General features: G+C 35.9%; 1 protein-coding gene across 2 annotated transcripts in view; it reads left to right on the top strand.

The window, feature by feature from the left end:
• The window catches only part of LOC142351238 (116 kDa U5 small nuclear ribonucleoprotein component-like), a 664,445-nt gene that overhangs the window by 538,455 nt on the left and 105,917 nt on the right, over nt 1-20,073 (top strand). For both annotated transcript variants that reach the window (XM_075403381.1, XM_075403380.1), the window contains exon 9: nt 9,269-9,581. In XM_075403381.1, coding sequence (XP_075259496.1) covers nt 9,269-9,581 — 313 coding nt within the window. The remainder of the gene's footprint in view (nt 1-9,268; nt 9,582-20,073) is intronic.

Below are 20,073 nucleotides of genomic sequence, written 5' to 3'. Positions count from 1 at the left end.
TACTATTGTTTATGGTGGAACTGGTACAGGGAAAACATATTTTATTAGACAATACTTAAAATTATACTCAGTCCAAAACCAAGACAAAACCAAAACCAGGACCAAAACCAAGACCAAGCTAAAAATATATTTATAGTGTGTAAAGATGACAGAGACTGGATAGATCCTGAGTCTAATAAGTTTTTTACTGGGTTTAATAAATGTGATATAAATATGATCACAAAAAATAATATGCATAGATTTCAAAATTGTGTAATAGTACTTGATGATATGGGTGATAGGTTAAATAAGGATGTAGCTTATTATTTTACTGAAGGTAGACATTATAATATTCAAATGACTAATGTGTCATAAACCAGCTCAAATAATTAATACAGCAAGAATGAGTTGTGATACTATTTATTTAACAACTTATAATGGACCTGATCTGTTTAAAAACTGATATAAAAATGTGAACATGACTTTAGTAAAATAATTGAATTAAATAGTAACCATTATAATCGTACAGATGGAATGTCAGATGAACTTCGTTATGGTATAATTAAATATAATAAGAAGGAAAATACTTTTATTATTATTAATAGTAATAGAACAATGATATATGATTCAAGAGTTGGTTTCCTTGAGTTAAAAGCTCTTAGTTTAAAAGATGAATTAGAAAGAGAAGATATAAATAAACTTATAGCATATATGAAACCACTCATGATAAATGCAACAGATAGAAATGTTATTAATCACGATAACTATATATTCCATTTTAATAAACTTCTTAAATTAAATAATATTAAAATACAGAATGATGTTTTAACTAAAGAAAAGATTATGGGAAAGGGTATGAAAAGTTTATCAACTATTAGTGGAATTATAAGCTCAGGTTTATTTATATTTAGTTATATTTATCCTGATATAATATCAAGAAATGCTGGGAGTGTAGCAATGGGAGCAAGCACAATGTTGAGTAGAGTAAATACATTAGTTAACGTAGGATATGGAGAAGAGTTGGATAATGATCTGCGAAGCAGTTTGGTAAACCACGAACAAAGTTCGTGGGTGAACCACGAGCAAAGCTCGTTCACTAATCGAAAGGGAGGAAAGTTTTTAACCAGACTATATGGAAATAATGAAGAATTTAGAGAAGAGATTATAAATTTTGTTAGAGATAAAAAGAATTAGACCTTGAATTGATTTTGGATAAGAGATGTAAAACTAATACACTCAATACGATAGGAAATAAATATTTAGCAGAGTGTATCACATCTAAAGGTAATACTAAAGGTTTAATTGAAATCATGGTTAAATATTATCCGCGAAATGATTAGGTAAATATTATAGTTTACCCTATTATAAATGCTTTTAAAATGTTTAGAGTGCAACTATAAATATGGAAACATTGCTGTTTTAAAATATCATTACGAATCATGTCATAAAGATAAAACTGATAAATGTATGTGTGGTAATATAATACTAAGTGGTATTTGTGCTAATAATTTTTCTCCATGGGGTTGTTCTTTAAAAAATGAATCTGGTTCTAGTTCTAGCTCTAGTTCTGGTTCTAGTTCTAGCTCTAGTTCTAGCTCTAGTTCTGGTTCTAGTTCTGGTTCAATCTATGTCCTAACCTTAACCCTAACCTGAACCCTAACCATAACCCTAACCTTAGCCCAGAAGTCTTCATTAGAAGTTGTTATAAATGTAATTATTTAAAACCACTAACTGATTTTGATGAGAGTAAGTATACATGTAGAAGTTGTACTTCAGCTAAAGTTAATTGTCCATATTGTACTTCTGTTGTGAGATATGATGGGATACGGGCTCATGTAAAGAAACAACATCCAGATGTAGAATTAACTAGAGGATTTAGTAGAAGCTTATTAGATAAAAGACAAAATCCTAGAGCTGTAAGTCCTTTAGTTATTGTCCAAACAGAGGAAAGTTGTTCATGTAAATACTATAATTTTGTATCATTTCTTATTAATAATGGAATAAATATAGAAAAAGTAAAAGAAAATATAAATTTATTGAAGAGTATACATAATTCGAAATAAAAAGTATAAAAAAAAATAAAAATATCAAAAAAGAGGGAATCGCTCTTTAAGAGTGAAAAAGAGCGACCTTTCTACGGGGGGATTTACTCCGAATAAGAGTGAATCGCTCTTAAAGAGTGAAATGTAAATTTTGCTTTGATTTTTTGATTTTTTTTGTTTTATTTTCGATTTTTAATTGATTTTTTTATTGAATTTAGAGCTAATATATAGTAGTGGATAAAACAAGGATTCCAACAAACAGTAAAATTTGGCCCGATTCGACATGCGCGATTAGCGTTAGGAGAAAGGGACAAATTTTACTGGTGGTTGGAATCCTTGTTTTATCCACTACTTACTATGGGATACGGCGAAAGACTTAAATATGTTTATGGCAACAATTTAGCTTAAAACAGGTAATTAGCCTTAAGCGGAGTGAGAAGTTGTTGCTCGAACAAGTTTTCCGTTTTTAAAGCTGTTTTTTAAGTGCGGCAATTTGACTTATTGTACTTGTTTTTCCCGAACATTGGATTCCAAGGTTGTACAATGTTTTTATAATGCCTAGTTGTAACTTTTGATATGATCAAAGTGCAGTTAATGGTTTATGAGACTTGAACACTGTTTGTTTCTAAATGTCTAATTTCGTTAGCGTTGCCCGTTCTTGCTGTTCCTTATAAGTTCCTGCTTATAGGCAGTTTTTCTAAGGATGTGAATAGAATCCTTGTAATAGTTCTTTGATATGTAAAGGTTTAAACTACTTGGTCACAACGTGTTTTTAATTATCAGTTCATTTTTATTCTTGTCCAGTTTTGTAATTCTTTTTTATTGTTTTTTCTTCTGTTCTCATTAATTAAAGTTCTCAACGTTTCCTAATGAGGCGTAATGGAATTTAATTATTGGTTTGAGCTCATAGATATTGTTAATAGCCGCATCAGCAATTCCAGGCGGCTATTACTGCGCTCCTATTTTTATAGCTGCGAAGCTGTAAGCTGAGCGAAGCTATATTGCGGTGCTCCTGGTTTTTTTTACGATTCGAAGAGGAGTATTGGTTTTCTTAAGCTTTTTTTTTACCGGAAGTACTATTCGTTCAGACGATGTTTTGACCTAAAAGCGAAAGCGGGTAAAATTGCAGTGTGAACTAATTTTTTCTGAGCGAGAGAAGTTTTTTGATCATGCGCTGCGTTTTGTGAATTACTTTTTGACGTTGAAAAGTAGTTTTTGACTTGATGGCACATATACCGTTTTTAGCCGTTTTTTCGTCTAAGTAGCATAGTTTTTTGCTTGTAATTTTGTTTTTTGTAGAAATAATTTTTAATCGATGCTATGTTGAAATGTAAACCCCGTAAATTGATAGCACAGTATTTTGCATAGCCTGAAATTGCGTTTCAAATGCGAAATTGGCACATATTTCTTGATTTTTTAGTTAATTTTTGGCTTTTTTTTCTATTAATTTCTTCATTTTTGGATCTTTTAGCTGTTTTTTGTCAAAAATCAGTTAATATGGCAACTTCCCTTTGATAATCAATGCCTCTTTGTACCTCGATGTAATTTTGTTTTATAAAATTGTACATCTGCTAATCCGATTTTCGTAGTTTTTTGCCAATTTTTTTCAGTTTTTTGTTTGTATTTTGCTTTTAATTACTAGAAATAGTATTTTGGGGAACATGAGGGACTTTAATTTCGTTTCAATAAAAATTCAGTCATTTTTTGGTGTTAAGTTTTTAAAGAAACCGATAAAATTTTTTCCTAAATGCAGTCTTAAATAGTTTTTGACCACTTTTCTGCAAAATGCTTCATTGTTTCGCATGTCTAAATTCTGCTTTCTCTTGTTTTATGCTCTTCAGCAAGTTGGATTTTTTTCTCGAATGACTCGTTGTCTTTTCTATGTCTCGAATGCTGACCAATGAAATGTACTCGTTTTTCTTGATTTTTTTAAATTTGATTTTTAACTTCCAAAAATCAAGAATTGGTCTTTTTGTTACGGTTTTCCTAACATTGTATCCATATTCTTCACATTCTCGTTTGTATCATTCTAGTGTATCATATGGAAACATTGCTGTTTTAAAATATCATTATGAATCATGTCATAAAGATAAAACTGATAGATGTATGTGTGGTAATATAATACTAAGTGGTATTTGTGCTAATAATTTTTCTCCATGGGGTTGTTCTTTAAAAAATGAATCTGGTTCTAGTTCTAGCTATAGTTCTAGTTCTGGTTCTAGTTCTAGCTCTTGTTCTAGCTCTAGTTCTAGTTCTGGTTCTCGTTCTAGTTCTGGTTCTATCTATGTCTCTAACTCAGATCCTAACCTTAACCCTAACCATAACCCTAACCTTAGCCCAGAAGTCTTAATTAGAAGTTGTAATAAATGTAATTATTTAAAACCACTAACTGATTTTGATGAGAGTAAGTATACATGTAGAAGTTGTACTTCAGCTAAAGTTAATTGTCCATATTGTACTTCTGTTGTGAGATATGATGGGATACGGGCTCATGTAAAGAAACAACATCCAGATGTAGAATTAACTAGAGGATTTAGTAGAAGCTTATTAGATAAAAGACAAAATCCTAGAGCTGTAAGTCCTTTAGTTATTGTCCAAACAGAGGAAAGTTGTTCATGTGAATACTATAATTTTGTATCATTTGTTATTAATAATGGAATAAATATAGAAAAAGTAAAAGAAAATATAAATTTATTGAAGAGTATACATAATTTGAAGTAAAAAGTATAAAAAAATAATAAAAATATCGAAAAAGAGGGAATCACTCTTTAAGAGTGAAAAAGAGCGACCTTTCTACGGGGGATCACTCCAAATAAGAGTGAATCGCTCTTAAAGAGTGAAATGTAAATTTTGCTTTGATTTTTTGATTTTTTTGTTTTATTTTCGATTTTTAATTGATTTTTTTTAATTGAATTTAGAGCTAATATATAGTAGTGGATAAAACAAGGATTCCAACAAACAGTAAAATTTGGCCCGATTCGACATGCGCGATTAGCGTTAGGAGAAAGGGACAAATTTTACTGGTGGTTGGAATCCTTGTTTTATCCACTACTTACTATGGGATACGGCGAAAGACTTAAATATGTTTATGGCAACAATTTAGCTTAAAACAGGTAATTAGCCTTAAGCGGAGTGAGAAGTTGTTGCTCGAACAAGTTTTCCGTTTTTAAAGCTGTTTTTTAAGTGCGGCAATTTGACTTATTGTACTTGTTTTTCCCGAACATTGGATTCCAAGGTTGTACAATGTTTTTATAATGCCTAGTTGTAACTTTTGATATGATCAAAGTGCAGTTAATGGTTTATGAGACTTGAACACTGTTTGTTTCTAAATGTCTAATTTCGTTAGCGTTGCCCGTTCTTGCTGTTCCTTATAAGTTCCTGCTTATAGGCAGTTTTTCTAAGGATGTGAATAGAATCCTTGTAATAGTTCTTTGATATGTAAAGGTTTAAACTACTTGGTCACAACGTGTTTTTAATTATCAGTTCATTTTTATTCTTGTCCAGTTTTGTAATTCTTTTTTATTGTTTTTTCTTCTGTTCTCATTAATTAAAGTTCTCAACGTTTCCTAATGAGGCGTAATGGAATTTAATTATTGGTTTGAGCTCATAGATATTGTTAATAGCCGCATCAGCAATTCCAGGCGGCTATTACTGCGCTCCTATTTTTATAGCTGCGAAGCTGTAAGCTGAGCGAAGCTATATTGCGGTGCTCCTGGTTTTTTTACGACTCGAAGAGGAGTATTGGTTTTCTTAAGCTTTTTTTTTACCGGAAGTACTATTCGTTCAGACGATGTTTTGACCTAAAAGCGAAAGCGAGTAAAATTGCAGTGTGAACTAATTTTTTCTGAGCGAGAGAAGTTTTTTGATCATGCGCTGCGTTTAGTGAATTACTTTTTGACGTTGAAAAGTAGTTTTTGACTTGATGGCACATATACCGTTTTTAGCCGTTTTTTCGTCTAAGTGGCATAGTTTTTTGCTTGTAATTTTGTTTTTTGTAGAAATAATTTTTAATCGATGCTATGTTGAAATGTAAACCCCGTAAATTGATAGCACAGTATTTTGCATAGCCTGAAATTGCGTTTCAAATGCGAAATTGGCACATATTTCTTGATTTTTTAGTTAATTTTTGGCTTTTTTTCTATTAATTTCTTCATTTTTGGATCTTTTAGCTGTTTTTTGTCAAAAATCAGTTAATATGGCAACTTCCCTTTGATAATCAATGCCTCTTTGTACCTCGATGTAATTTTGTTTTGTAAAATTGTACATCTGCTATTCCGATTTTCGTAGTTTTTTGCCAATTGTTTTCAGTTTTTTGTTTGTATTTTGCTTTTAATTACTAGAAATAGTATTTTGGGGAACATGAGGGACTTTAATTTCGTTTCAATAAAAATTCAGTCATTTTTTGGTGTTAAGTTTTTAAAGAAACCGATAAAATTTTTTCCTAAATGCAGTCTTAAATAGTTTTTGACCACTTTTCTGCAAAATGCTTCATTGTTTCGCATGTCTAAATTCTGCTTTTTCTTGTTTTATTCTCTTCAGCAAGTTGGATTTTTTTCTCGAATGACTCGTTGTCTTTTCTATGTCTCGAATGCTGATCAATGAAATGTACTCGTTTTTCTTGATTTTTTTAAATTCGATTTTTAACTTCCAAAAATCGAGAATTGGTCTTTTTGTTACGGTTTTCCTATCATTGTGTCCATATTCTTCACATTCTCGTTTGTATCATTCTAGTTTTGTCCTGGCGCCTACTTTTATATTCGTTATATTGATTTTTTCAGTTGTTAAAAAATTGAATGAATTCAGCGTTTTCTTAGATCTTGGTTCTTCGGTTTGCAATTGATTTAATTCAAAATAAGGCAGTACTGGGAGTTTGCTAGAAAGTCTTTTCCAACATTTCTACTTATTACTATTCATTGCAATTTTCTTCCGGGCTTGACGGTTTGTAGACGATTTTTTGCCTTTGAATTTTATTCTGTTGCTTTTGTTCTATGATTAATTTAATTTTTGAATTAGTATGAAATCTTGTTGTCTAGCATATATACAACAAGGAAGAATCATGTATTATTTTTGTCTTAATTGCCGTGATTAGAAATCTAATTGTAGTGGTTCTCTGATTCTTAAGTTTGAGCACTCTTTTTTGAATAATTTTGACTTTCCTGTCTTTTTGGAAAAGTTTTTATCTGCCGTTTGCTTTCGCGATCTTTTTGAGATTAGAATCAATAATTATCTGAGGGCAATTGATGGCCCTGTGAGCTTTGTCAGGGTATCAGTTTTTTGACAATCCTAAAAATTTCAGTCTTTTTTAACGTTACCAAACGTTTTCAATAATAAAATTTTGCTGCATTTTCTTTCTCTTGTTGACAGTGGTTTAAATTTCACCGATTTTTAGATCAGACCCGGGGAGGTAATGAGTTAATGGTTTAATACAAAAGGTAATGGCTTCAGTTTTTTGTGAAATTTTGGTGATTCGAGTCGCTTCCGGAATTCTTCCGGCTATGTTTTTTTGTTTCGTCGTCTGACGCTCTTTTTTCGTTTTACATTTGTTCACACAGCAAAGCTGAAAAAGTCAAATTTTCTGAATGACTTCTTCCTCTCACTAACGGCATTTGCGCGCGTGACGTCATTTCTCACTCGCTTTAGCGAAAGTTTTTAGGTTATTTGCGTGATTATATTTTGATCATACGTGACTTACCTCACGTTATTTTCAGAAATTATTAGCAAATTTTTGAGTTTTGCGTGCATTTGTTTTGTTTTTTAACTTTCAACCTCGTCAATGCAGGTCTCTTTGGTTGTTAATGAAGTATAAACTTATTGAATTAACTGTTTCAATTCATAGATAATGCTTTATTTCGAGTTGACAGATTCCCTAAAAATGTTGGCGAATTTTTGGGTTTGTCTCCATTTTATTGTTCCTTTGGTTGCCCTTATAACACAGTCTTGTATATGGCGACAGTCATTGTTTAGTAACGAGGCACAATTGAACCTAATATGTGATGTGAGTTCAAAGGTTGTTGTAAATGTGGTTTCGTTTGAAAGACTTTTGTTTGAAAATTTTTTTGTTTAGAGTATTTTGAGTGATTTTCGAGTCTTGCACGCTTTTGTTGCGTTCCTTGTGCTATTGTAGCTTGGTATCAAAACTAAGGTCACTGAGATCGTCTAAGCCTGCGCGATTTTTGTGAATTTATTGATTACACCTTTAAGCTATCGCTTTCCTTGACTTTGATGCCATTTGTTTCTGAATGTTTTGATGAATTGTACCATTTTTTTTCACACAGTGGAACCTCCAATGCTTGCTTTGTGACTTCTAAAATTGTTTTCTTTAAATCTGGTTAAGGATTTAAGAATTCATTTTTTTGCTTTTCTTGAAGTTTAACGCCGATGTTTCTCTGAATGATTGACCACTTTCAGGATTGATTTTTGACTTACATCGTGCAATGTTCCTACTGAATGGAATTTAGAATTCATTCGGAATCAAAGTTGCGCAACTTATTCAATAGAAACTATAAAGCCTGGTTTTTACACTTTAGTGCATTATGCTATCAGTTATTTTAGAGCTAGCTGGCTGGCATTAGTATTAAGCTTGAAGAAGTTGGCATTAGTATTTAGCTTGATAGCCTTCAGTTTAGAAGCCAAGTTAAATATAAATTTGTAATCTGACTGAAACTGCGCACATCAAATTAAAACAATTTGACATTTCAAAAATTTTCTGTCAATTTCTATCTTTTAATTTTCCTTCACTAATTCAATCCCCATATGCGTCAAGGGGCTCAGGCCATTTTAACTGTTTCTATGTGCGTGATAATTGTTAGCAGTAAGTTTTAAAAAGACTTACGTGATAATTTTGTTTTAATTTAAAATGATCTCTCTAAATGTTTTTGACACTAAAATTAAGGTTAAGGTGATTTTAGTTACTCTAATTCTTTTTAAAGTGAAGAAAGGACTCTATATAAAATGAAGGCCAATAATAGCAGGATTAGAACTTTCGTATATACGAGATTTCAGTTGTTGAAGGAGCCTAAGAGCAGTTAGAGCCGCTGCTGCTCCCCCCCCCCCCAGAGGTTGAACTGGCGAGGGATTAAAGAATTATTATAAAAAAATGACTTATTTATTATACTTAAAAATTTGTTATACTTAAAATCGCAAACACCATCCAGTCTTACCTGCTTCGTGAGTGAAACTGATCTCGAAGTCTAACTGATGATATGATTGTAGCTGATGGAAGTGTGAGGGTGTTGTTGATGCTCTAGGTGGAAGTGAACAGAGTTCCTGCAGGCAACTGGGTGTTGATAGAAGGAGTGGACCAGCCAATAGTGAAGACAGCCACCATCACAACCGATGACACCACTAACAGTGAAGGGGAAGGGGGAGGGAGCGGGGAGGGTGCCTTGACTTTTAAACCTCTGAAGTTCGATACGAAGGCAGTGATCAAGATAGCAGTGGAGCCAGTGAACCCAAGTGAACTGCCCAAGATGCTGGAGGGACTGAGGAAAGTGAACAAGAGCTACCCTCTCTTGTCTACTAAAGTGGAAGAGTCTGGAGAACACATTGTGCTCGGCACTGGTCAGTTCTCAACCACCAAAACCACTACTCACTATCGTATTCGGTTCATCAAGTTTAGCCTCTAATGTCAATACATGGTTATAATTGACGGAGGGTCATTCAATGCCTGGGATTGGGGTGGGTCCAATTGAGAGGATACAAATTTAAAAGCTTGGTGCAGCTAGTAGTATTGGTAAAGTTGATTACTCCTAGAGTGTTATGTGTTATGAGAAAGATTTTCTTCAAGTTTTTTTACCATTAAGAGACTGATCTATTCTTCTCTCTATAAAAAATATAAAAGGACCGTGTACACCATCCGGCAACGATGGATGTAGGTCGGAAAATAAGGGATGATGAGTAGCTCTTAGCCGGATGCTGCACTCCAAGCTGTTTCCCTCCAGACAGTGTAAAGACGGCCCAATCACAAAAATAACGAACAAGTGGAGAGGAAAGCACCTATATATAAATATATAGCACAGATAGGGAACTGGTAAGGAAGGATTAAATTAAAATAAAAATGGAATATCAAGGAATAAGCAAAGGAATAAAGTTAAGCAGCCAAACACTCAGTGCAGCCTTCCCTCCTCCACCACGGCGCTAATCAAAGTCTCACCGAGAACACGAGGCTTGAGGGCGCGACATCCCCTCAAGCAGAGAACACAGCTCCTCAGAAGTTCGAAGCTGATTTTCGTTCGGATGTAGCTTATAGTGTCGGCGTACGGCTCTCCGCGTTTTTCGCTGGTCTTGGTTGCGAGTTGTTTCATAACGCGCGATGCTGATGGCCCAGCACCGCCCGAGCAAGCAAAAACCGGATTCCTTCTTCGTACTTATTTCGCTTGATGCTCTCGTGATATTTGTATGCATCTTTTGTGGTCTTAGGGCAGCTCTTCGCGTGAGGGTTGAAAATCTTCACATCGAAGAAAGTGTGATTAAAGCGGGAGCCCCACAGACCGTTTGCCTTGATGTCCAGTCGAGCGTCATCATCAGTAATGGTGGAATTGCTCTAGAAAATTTCTCCATCGAGCGACTGAAGTTTTGGCTCTATCTGGACATCTTGGCAAACGTCATCCATGAGGTTTGCAAACACGTCTCTGATTTCGTTGTGTCGTAGGTGCGTATACCCCCTTCGACGCAATGTAGGGCATGGGTGAGGCTAAATTCGTTCCCGCATGGGCATATGGCTGTTCTTCGCTTCCCAGGTGTAGCGAAGTGCTATTCTATCACGGAACTCATGGAAAGCCATGTTTTGATTACGGGTGCGCGTTAAGCCAGCTAGATACTCCTTTCTCCGAGACCAGCTGGATGCTATACTTCATTTCTCGTAGATTGTTTTCGATTCTGGATTTTTTCGAGATGAGTTCACGTTGCATGTCTGCTCTCTGTCTGAGACCGATTTTGGTTTGTTCTAAATTACATTGTCGAATTTTGAATGAATCATTATTGAATGACGCCAATGGACTTGAGAGTTCAATTGCTTGCTCAAGATTTTTTTGAAGATCGTGTGGGAGGGCAATGGTAAGCCCACCCATTCTGTGGAAAAAAAGTTCTTTCCTCTTGGAGTATTTCTTTGCCGAAGATGTTTGGTATGACTCGGCGAAGCTGCTCCTTCACCTTGTCCAGAAACCCGTCCATGGAGCGTGTAGTACGCGAGGGGAATCTCAACTTCTGTTGAACCCCCTTCGTCAAACATGCATAGGCATTCTGTGGAGAGGTGAGAGCAAATTGACCACGCTGTCCAAACTTTTTGTGTATTTAATTTCTGCATCTTTCAGGAAATTTTTACTGGCCTCAGAGCTTCCGATAACTGATCCCAGGACTCGAGCGCCGTGTGATTTCCACATTTGTGCGTGCAAACACTGTTGACGCTTGGCGCTCGCCTCCTGGCTTAATTATCAACTGACACTTCGGAGGATTGAAAAGATATCCGTACTTGAGACCAAGCTGAGTGAGCTTGTCGAAGAGTGCCCTGATATGTTTCAACTTACCGACGACGCTACCATCATCAGCATACCATTTTTATATCAAGGAGTCATTGTGAAGTTTTGTTATTAGGGTTAAGATTGCGATTCCATACATTGGCAGCGCAAGGTGATCGCCTTGTGTCGTACCTTCCTGAGACACAATGGTCTACTTACCGATGTAGAGATGAGACGGATGGCTATAGGATTTCTGTGAGGCAACATGCAATGATGGGCATAAGGCTTTCACGTTCTCTAATACTGTTCGTCTATTGAGCACTTTAAATCCGTTTTTGGCATCAATTAGTAGAATTGCTTCGTTTTCGGGATCATCAAAACTGTGGGGAATCGAAGTTATGGCATGGTCTATGCCGCATTTCTGGCCCAGGCACAGCTGCATGTTTCCACCGAGGGATGTTTGATCTTGCCTGCTGCAGTCGACGATTATGCGTCCGCTGATGCGACGCATTACTTCACCAATACCAATAGGTCTCAAACCTGGACATTTATCCAGAGCCACTAGTCGACAACCATTGTATGCAATCAAATCATCAGATGGTATTATGGACGTGGCGAGCCTCCTAGCAAACTTGGCAACAAGCTTGCGCAGGTTCGTGGAGGTTTGCCCGAAAGCAGAAAGTAGTCTACGCCAGTCATCGAGACCTGAAGGCCCGGCACTGCCATGAGCCTTCATTGCATGCTTTCGGACGAGTCTGGCACTGATTTTGTCGAAAACAGCTGGGTGGTAGGGAAGCGAGCGTGGATGATTGTTCTGAATGCAGTTGGGCTCCAAGGGTTGCCCTTCAGGATGTTTGTCGCGTAAAATCTCGAGGACCGGTCTTCCGTCTATGAGATTGGTAGGTGCAAGCACGCCGCCTTTAAGCTCATCTGAAAGAACGCGAATAGCATTACTGATCTTACCACGAGACATGAAATCGTTGAACTTATTGAGGTCAGAGTGCTGCTTTTTGTTCCTTGAATTCATTCTCATTTGGATTGCCTTCGCCTCACAGAACAGTTTTGAGAAGTTGAAGCTGTGCCATGCAGGCAGTCTCCGCTTGATGGTCTTATTGTTCGATCCATCGTCCGTGTTCTTTGTTCGACTGAGGGTTAGGTGCGGAAGTATCATACAGAGGGTCAGAGATATATCGGATCTATCCGTGTTGACGGCAATCGGGAGAGGACACTGTTAAGGGCTTCGGCGAACTGTTCCCCTGGCTTGTTCTTACTGAGCGTGAAGAACGATGGCTTCCATGTGACGAGGTCTTCCAAATTTCGCGCACTGTTTCCGCATGATGAGGCTGGAAATTGTCCCAAAAATTCTCCGATGGTGCGGCGACGGAACGTTCGGGGGCGTGCAATGTTGCGGAATCTCTGAGTGCAGTATCGGGAGCGGTAAAAGCGTTGTGTGGTGCTGGCGTTGCGATTGGTTTGTGGTCGGAGGCTGAGGTGACCTAAGAGCAGCTTTTGCAGCTGAAGTTTTCGGTCCACTCTTTCGCTGCGGCTAGGCCACTGCATTTCACTTGAAAAAATTTGTAACACGCATGACACGAGACGCCTCTTTTACGTATGGGACCCTTGCAGCGTGGACAATGGGTTTGATCAGCCATCAGGCTACGGGCTAGGAGTGGGGAAGGCTGCACTGAGGGGGACTAGATTAAGTTAATTACAGGAGCGTTATAACAGCAACGATATTTAAAGTATTGAATGATGTTAAACAGAATAATAGTGAAAGCATGGTTTCCATGAAAGGAGAAGTGCACAGTGTCTTTACAAAACAGGTTAGGTTCAAGAACATTTCTAAATGAGGGTGAAATAATAAACAGCTTTAAGGCACAAGAATCAAACAATTATACAAAGCGCAGTTAAGGGCACTGATTTTCTTATATATGAGGCGATTACAGCTGGTGGGTATAACTTTGGGAACAATCAAATTTTTTGGGTTAAGTTTAACAATATTGAGTAGAATGAGGAATTTCAAATGCTCTATGATATTTTCAATACTACTACGGTGTTCATTGAAGTTGTTTCTTCAGTTGTTTCGCAGTTATGATCTATTCCCAATATTTTCTAATTATTTAAGAAAATTTTTGTTAACTTTGGGTTTAATGCTGTCAGCTGACTACAACTGTTTCATAGCTCTGTATTTCACTGATTTTTGATTTGGATCTAGCAAAAAATATTTTTGTCCGCCCAATGATTATTTTAAAGAAATTTGGAGTTATTCTTGATAAAAAAGTCACTACAAGGTTTAGATATTTTTCCAGGCTCTGATCAGTGTAAGAATCCAACAAAAATGCTGCTCATGCAAACAAACAAAAAGTCAATCAGATGGAAAATTCTTGTAGGGTATGGAGGGAAGTATAGTGAGATAATGAGATGTTAAAGGGATCGAGAGAGAGAGAGAGAGAGAGAGAAAGAGAGCGCGCGCGTCTAACTGTTGTGATAAACTTTTTTAAATAGTTCAAGAGAATTTAACTGGAATTTGTTAACGAGTAATGTGAATTGGAATGTTTCGACATTGATTCAATAGCCGAGGAAGTAGAAGATAGAAATGATGAAACTGATTTTGAACAAATGATCGAAAGATTGATGGGTCATATAGAAAAACAGGAGCAGGAATTGAAATCTCTTAAGACAAAAGCAATTTAGCCTGCGCGAAGAAATGATTGACAAGACCAATGCCCTACTTAATGCGTCAGCAATTCCAGGCGGTTATTTTTGCTCTCCTATTTTTTTACGTTGTCTAACAGATTTTTGTTCCGTCTTACCCTGACTTTTTCAATTACTTCAGTGACTTCTACTGCCTCGCAGTTAAAAGTTGTCTGCGTGACGTCGTTTCTGCTTTTAGGTCGATTGCGTGACTTGCCTCACTCAAAAAATGACTTCTGAACTCACTTATGGAAATCTAGTGGTCTACTAAAGGACTTCAATCTGCCTATCTTGTTTCTTTATTTTTTCAAGTCATGGAAGGCCACAAGCGTCTCGCGGCTATTTTCCGGCAATATGCCGGCTATGTTTGAGCTTGAAAGTTACTCTCGAAATTTATGCCTGTTTTTGCCAACATCGAGGATCGTAGAGATGCTCTCTCGAATATTATCTATTTATTCAACAACCTTGTACACTTAAACGTCAATCCGTCACGCTTTGGAGCTTGCCATCACATGAATCAAAACGCTGGCGCTCTATTCATGGTCGAGTTCATTAACCATGATGATCGCAAGATTCGGAGAAAAAGAGCATGGCTTAAAGAAGGTACCAAATCCCTTTGAAAACTCGTAATTGAAGAGTGGCTCGCCCCAAGAGATTGAGAAATACAAATTGAATCTAAGCGACTTCGTCTTCTTTCGTTCACACGTAAACCAGATGTTTACGCCTTTAACCAAAACCTTCCCAATAGAGATGCGGTTAAAGCAATCTCGAGTCGTGAACTGAATTTTCTTACTCTAAAGGAAATCCAAACCACTATTAAGTTATCAACTTATACCATTTGATGTTAAAACTGCAGATACGGAAACAAATGCCGAATGCTGAAAACCAAATATCGCCATTCCTTTCAACAGTGCGAGACAAAAGCGTATTCAAGTTTCTCTATTTGCAGAAAAGAATGCATCAACTTCATTGACAATTAACTTCCTAGATACATTGTTCCCTGCTTTAGTAAGTGCTCTGAAGGACAATATTGTGGCGAACGTTAAACCACTAAATACTTGTTCTAACGTTGATCATCAGTATTGAATTTTTGAAGCGACTAAATTACATATAAAGAACCTGGAAAGTTTCTATAAATCGTTGAGTATACTACATCTTAACATTCGTTGTTTAAAACCACACTTCACACAGTTGGAGGCGCTAATACTTAGTCCTGATTCTCCTCCAGAAGTAACATGTCACCTGAAACTTGGCTGTTTGTTACCGATAGTTACTGTCTCATTGTTGGTTGTGCTCATTTTCTTCTTAAAATTAGAGTGGACTTTATGGAGGTGTTATGAATCAATTAAAGATAGCTGTACTATACTAAGGGAGTACTATGATGAGTTTAGCGAAAGTCTAACTGCTTAGTTAGTGGTAGGATATTATTAATTCGAATTTCGTGCAATTTACAGCAAACGTTGAACTAACAAAATTTAACTTATTATAGCTGCGAAGCTGTAAGCTGAGCGTAGCTATATTGCGGTGCTCTTGGTTTTTTTTTGTTTCGTCGTCTGACGCTCTTTTTTCGTTTTACATTTGTTCACACAGCAAAGCTGAAAAAGTCAAATATTCTGAATGACTTCTTCCTCTCATTAACAGCATTTGCGCGCGTGACGTCATTTCTCACTCGCTTTAGCGGAGGTTTTTAGGTTATTTGCGTGATTAGATTTTGATCATACGTGACTTACCTCACTCAATAAAATGACTTCTGCACTTTAAAACTTGAGTTTAATTTGAATTTGTTTCAGGTCAAAGGAACTCATATGTGCAGTAAAGGTCCCTAAAAAGAGGCTTCTGTGCAATGAATGTAACAAGCTTTATTAATTAATCGCTGAAAGTTTTTTAGCCTAGTTTTTTGAGCGGAGTCGATTTTTTTTCAATTTAGATCTGTATCTGTTTCTATCTATTATATGGCACGCAGGTCTATTCTTTCGCAGCTATTCCGGCAATCTGCCGGCTATGTTTGAGTCTCTTGATAATTATCTTCAAGTAATATGCCTTTTTTGATATGCGGTGATTTGAATTTCAACATCCTTGAAGACAATCTGTTGATTAAATAGTATAGACACGTTATAAGCTTAAATGGTTTTGAGTTAGAAGCTGAGCAGGCAACCAGAATAGCTGATAAGAACAGCAGCGGCTTAGACCTCTTTTTTCCATCAGAACCTTTTGTGAGCCCTTTTGTGAACTCTTGGAACATGAAAACATATCTGATTTTCCAATTTTCCCGAAATGGACAAAACTGAATTCCTTGTGATAACACTAATCTATTTAGAGACACATCTTTTCTTAAGAAACATGACCTTGCGAAAAGTTAAACCTTAACTTTAAGAATTAATATGAACATAGCATACGATAAACTACAAATTGAAGCCGACCTTATCAAATCTTTATTGTTCAAAAATTACTTTGATAATTGTTTGAATATATTTGCCCCAATGAAACATTTAATAGTGTACCAAAAGGTTGCCCAAAATGGTTCAACAATTGTCTATAAAGTGTAGGAGCGAGAAGCAATAGAGCCTTTCAAAATTGGAAATCAAACGGAATTGGCACTGAAATGCTGCGATATTTATATCTATCTGATCATCTTCCAATTTGCCTGAAATGGAAAACAAACTACATTGCTTGTGATAACACTAATCTGTTTAGAGACACATCTTTAAAAAAAGAAACATGACTTTGCGAAAAATTAATTGCTGCGTTATTTACTTTCCTCTGAAGCCAGTTCAAAGATGAAGGAAGAAGTGAAAAATTAAAATCTTACTGGAACAAAGTTAGTTCATGTAATGGAGACTCAAGACAAACTTATTCGCTTTTAAAAAAGAATTGTTTTTGTTTATATTCCCTCTCGGAGAACACCAAGACATCAATCAATAAGTGTTGATGGAGAGATAATTAAGAACATTCAACCTTCTGAACCAATAAGTGTACCTCGTGTTGAAGTATCCATGTGTCTCTGTAAAGCCACGGATTTTGAGGGTGAAAAAATTATAGATCATCTTGACAATAAATCATCCTATGGTGATAGTAATAACAGCAATCTTGTTTTTATGCAATCTGAGACGGAAATCGTATGTTCAGAAAGATCCTAGTAACTTGTTTAAGTTAGAAAAATCAAGACAAACTATGCTCTCAAACTTTTAGTTTCTGGATGAACCTTAAAAAAGAAAAATTTAACGTTACTCCATCAAATATCGGGCTACCAAACTGTACAACACATTGAAAACCAACTCAGTAATACCAGATGATCTTTGCAACATAAGTGTATTGCAAATATCAGAATTTCCTCATGATGTAAAAATTCTCTATATTTCGGAAAATCATACCTTTGTTAAACATTTTTTAGGCACCGATAAGGTTGCACCCTTGGCTGCCTGATATAGGATCTTTTGTGCGAAAACTTAGACCTCTCTAGCTCTTTTAGTTAACGAGGTATCGCCATTATTTATTTTAAAAAGAATTCAGAAACTCAAGAATTGTGTTCAAATTGTGTTCATTTTGTCACCTGGATGAATTGATCTCTCTCGCTTTATCTCTCAGTCTCTTATGCTTTCATATATTAAATAATTTGATCACAGTATTAATATTACTATTATAATGGTTAAATTATGGCTGTTCGTTCTCATAGGTAAAAATAGGATTTGAACGCTCCTGTTTGTCTGTTAACTGGTATTTTCTTGTGATGATGGAGCAAAAAGTTGGTTAAATTATTTCAAACAAGTTATTCTGCTTAAAATTTTTACTGAAGAGGGCAAATTTCTCCTTTTTTGAACTTATTTTCTGGAGCAAAAAGATATGTTACTCCACTTCGTTTCCGTTCTCTTTTTCAATCTTCAATCTGCCTATCTTGTTTCTTTATTTTTTCAAGTCATGGAAGGCCACAAGCGTCTCGCGGCTATTTTCCGGCAATATGCCGGCTATGTTTGAGCTTGAAAGTTACTCTCGAAATTTATGCCTGTTTTTGCCAACATCGAGGATCGTAGAGATGCTCTCTCGAATATTATCTATTTATTCAACAACCTTGTACACTTAAACGTCAATCCGTCACGCTTTGGAGCTTGCCATCACATGAATCAAAACGCTGGCGCTCTATTCATGGTCGAGTTCATTAACCATGATGATCGCAAGATTCGGAGAAAAAGAGCATGGCTTAAAGAAGGTACCAAATCCCTTTGAAAACTCGTAATTGAAGAGTGGCTCGCGCCGAGAGATTGAGAAATACAAATTGAATCTAAGCGATTTCGTCTTTCGTTCACACGTAAACCAGATGTTTACGCCTTTAACCAAAACCTTCCCAATAGAGATGCGGTTAAAGCAATCTCGAGTCGTGAACTGAATTTTCTTACTCTAAAGGAAATCCAAACCACTATTAAGTTATCAACTTATACCATTTGATGTTAAAACTGCAGATACGGAAACAAATGCCGAATGCTGAAAACCAAATATCGCCATTCCTTTCAACAGTGCGAGACAAAAGCGTATTCAAGTTTCTCTTTTTCCAGAAAAGAATGCATCAACTTCATTGACAAGCAACTTCTTAGATACATTGATCCCTGCTTTAGTAAGTGCTCTGAAGGACAATATTGTGGCGAACGTTAAACCACTTAATACTTGTTCTAACGTTGATCATCAGTATTGAATTTTCGAAGCGACTAAATTACATATAAAGAACCTGGAAAGTTTCTATAAATCGTTGAGTATACTACATCTTAACATTCGTTGTTTAAAACCACACTTCACACAGTTGGAGGCGCTAATACTTAGTCCTGATTCTCCTCCAGAATAAACATGTCACCTGAAACTTGGCTGTTTGTTACCGATAGTTACTGTCTCATTGTTGGTTGTGCTCATTTTCTTCTTAAAATTAGAGTGGACTTTATGGAGGTGTTATGAATCAATTAAAGATAGCTCTACTATACTAAGGGAGTACTATGATGAGTTTAGCGAAAGTCTAACTGCTTAGTTAGTGATAGGATATTATTAATTCGAATTTCGTGCAATTTACAGTAAACGTTGAACTAACAAAATTTAACTTATTGAGTCCCTTGATAATTATCTTCAAGACACTTCAAGTAATATGCCTTTTATGATATGCGGTGATTTGAATTTCAACACCCTTGAAGACAATCTGTTGATTAAATAGTATAGACACGTTATAAGCTTAAATGGTTTTGAGTTAGAAGCTGAGCAGGCAACCAGAATAGCTGATAAGAACAGCAGCGGCTTAGACCTCTTTTTTCCATCAGAACCTTTTGTGAGCCCTTTTGTGAACTCTTGGAACATGAAAACATATCTGATTTTCCAATTTGCCCGAAATGGACAAAACTAAATTCCTTGTGATAACACTAATCTATTTAGAGACACATCTTTTCTTAAGAAACATGACCTTGCGAAAAGTTAAACCTTAACATTAAGAATTAATATGAACATAGCTTACGATGAACTACAAATTGGAGCCGACCTTATCAAATCTTTATTGTTCAAAAATTACTTTGATAATTGTTTGAATATATTTGCCCCAATGAAACATTTATTAGTGTACCAAAAGGTTGCCCAAAATGGTTCAACAATCGTCTATAAAGTCTAGGAGCGAGGCGCAATAGAGCCTTTCAAAATTGGAAATCAAACGGAATTGGCACTGAAATGCTGCGATATTTATATATATCTGATCATCTTCCAATTTGCCTGAAATGGAAAACAAATTACATTCTTTGTGATAACACTAATCTGTTTAGAGACACATTTTTTAAAAAGAAACATGACTTTGCGAAAAATTAAATGCTGCGTTATTTACTTTCCTCTGAAGCCAGTTCAAAGATGAAGGAAGAAGTGCAAAATTAAAATCTTACTGGAACAAA

Source organism: Convolutriloba macropyga, chromosome 12 (assembly GCF_964194025.1).
Source record: "Convolutriloba macropyga chromosome 12, txConMacr16.3, whole genome shotgun sequence".
NCBI classification, from domain to species: Eukaryota; Metazoa; Xenacoelomorpha; order Acoela; family Convolutidae; genus Convolutriloba; species Convolutriloba macropyga.
The sequence above is the reverse complement of the archived record's forward strand: the minus strand, read 5'-3'. Positions and strand labels throughout refer to the sequence as shown.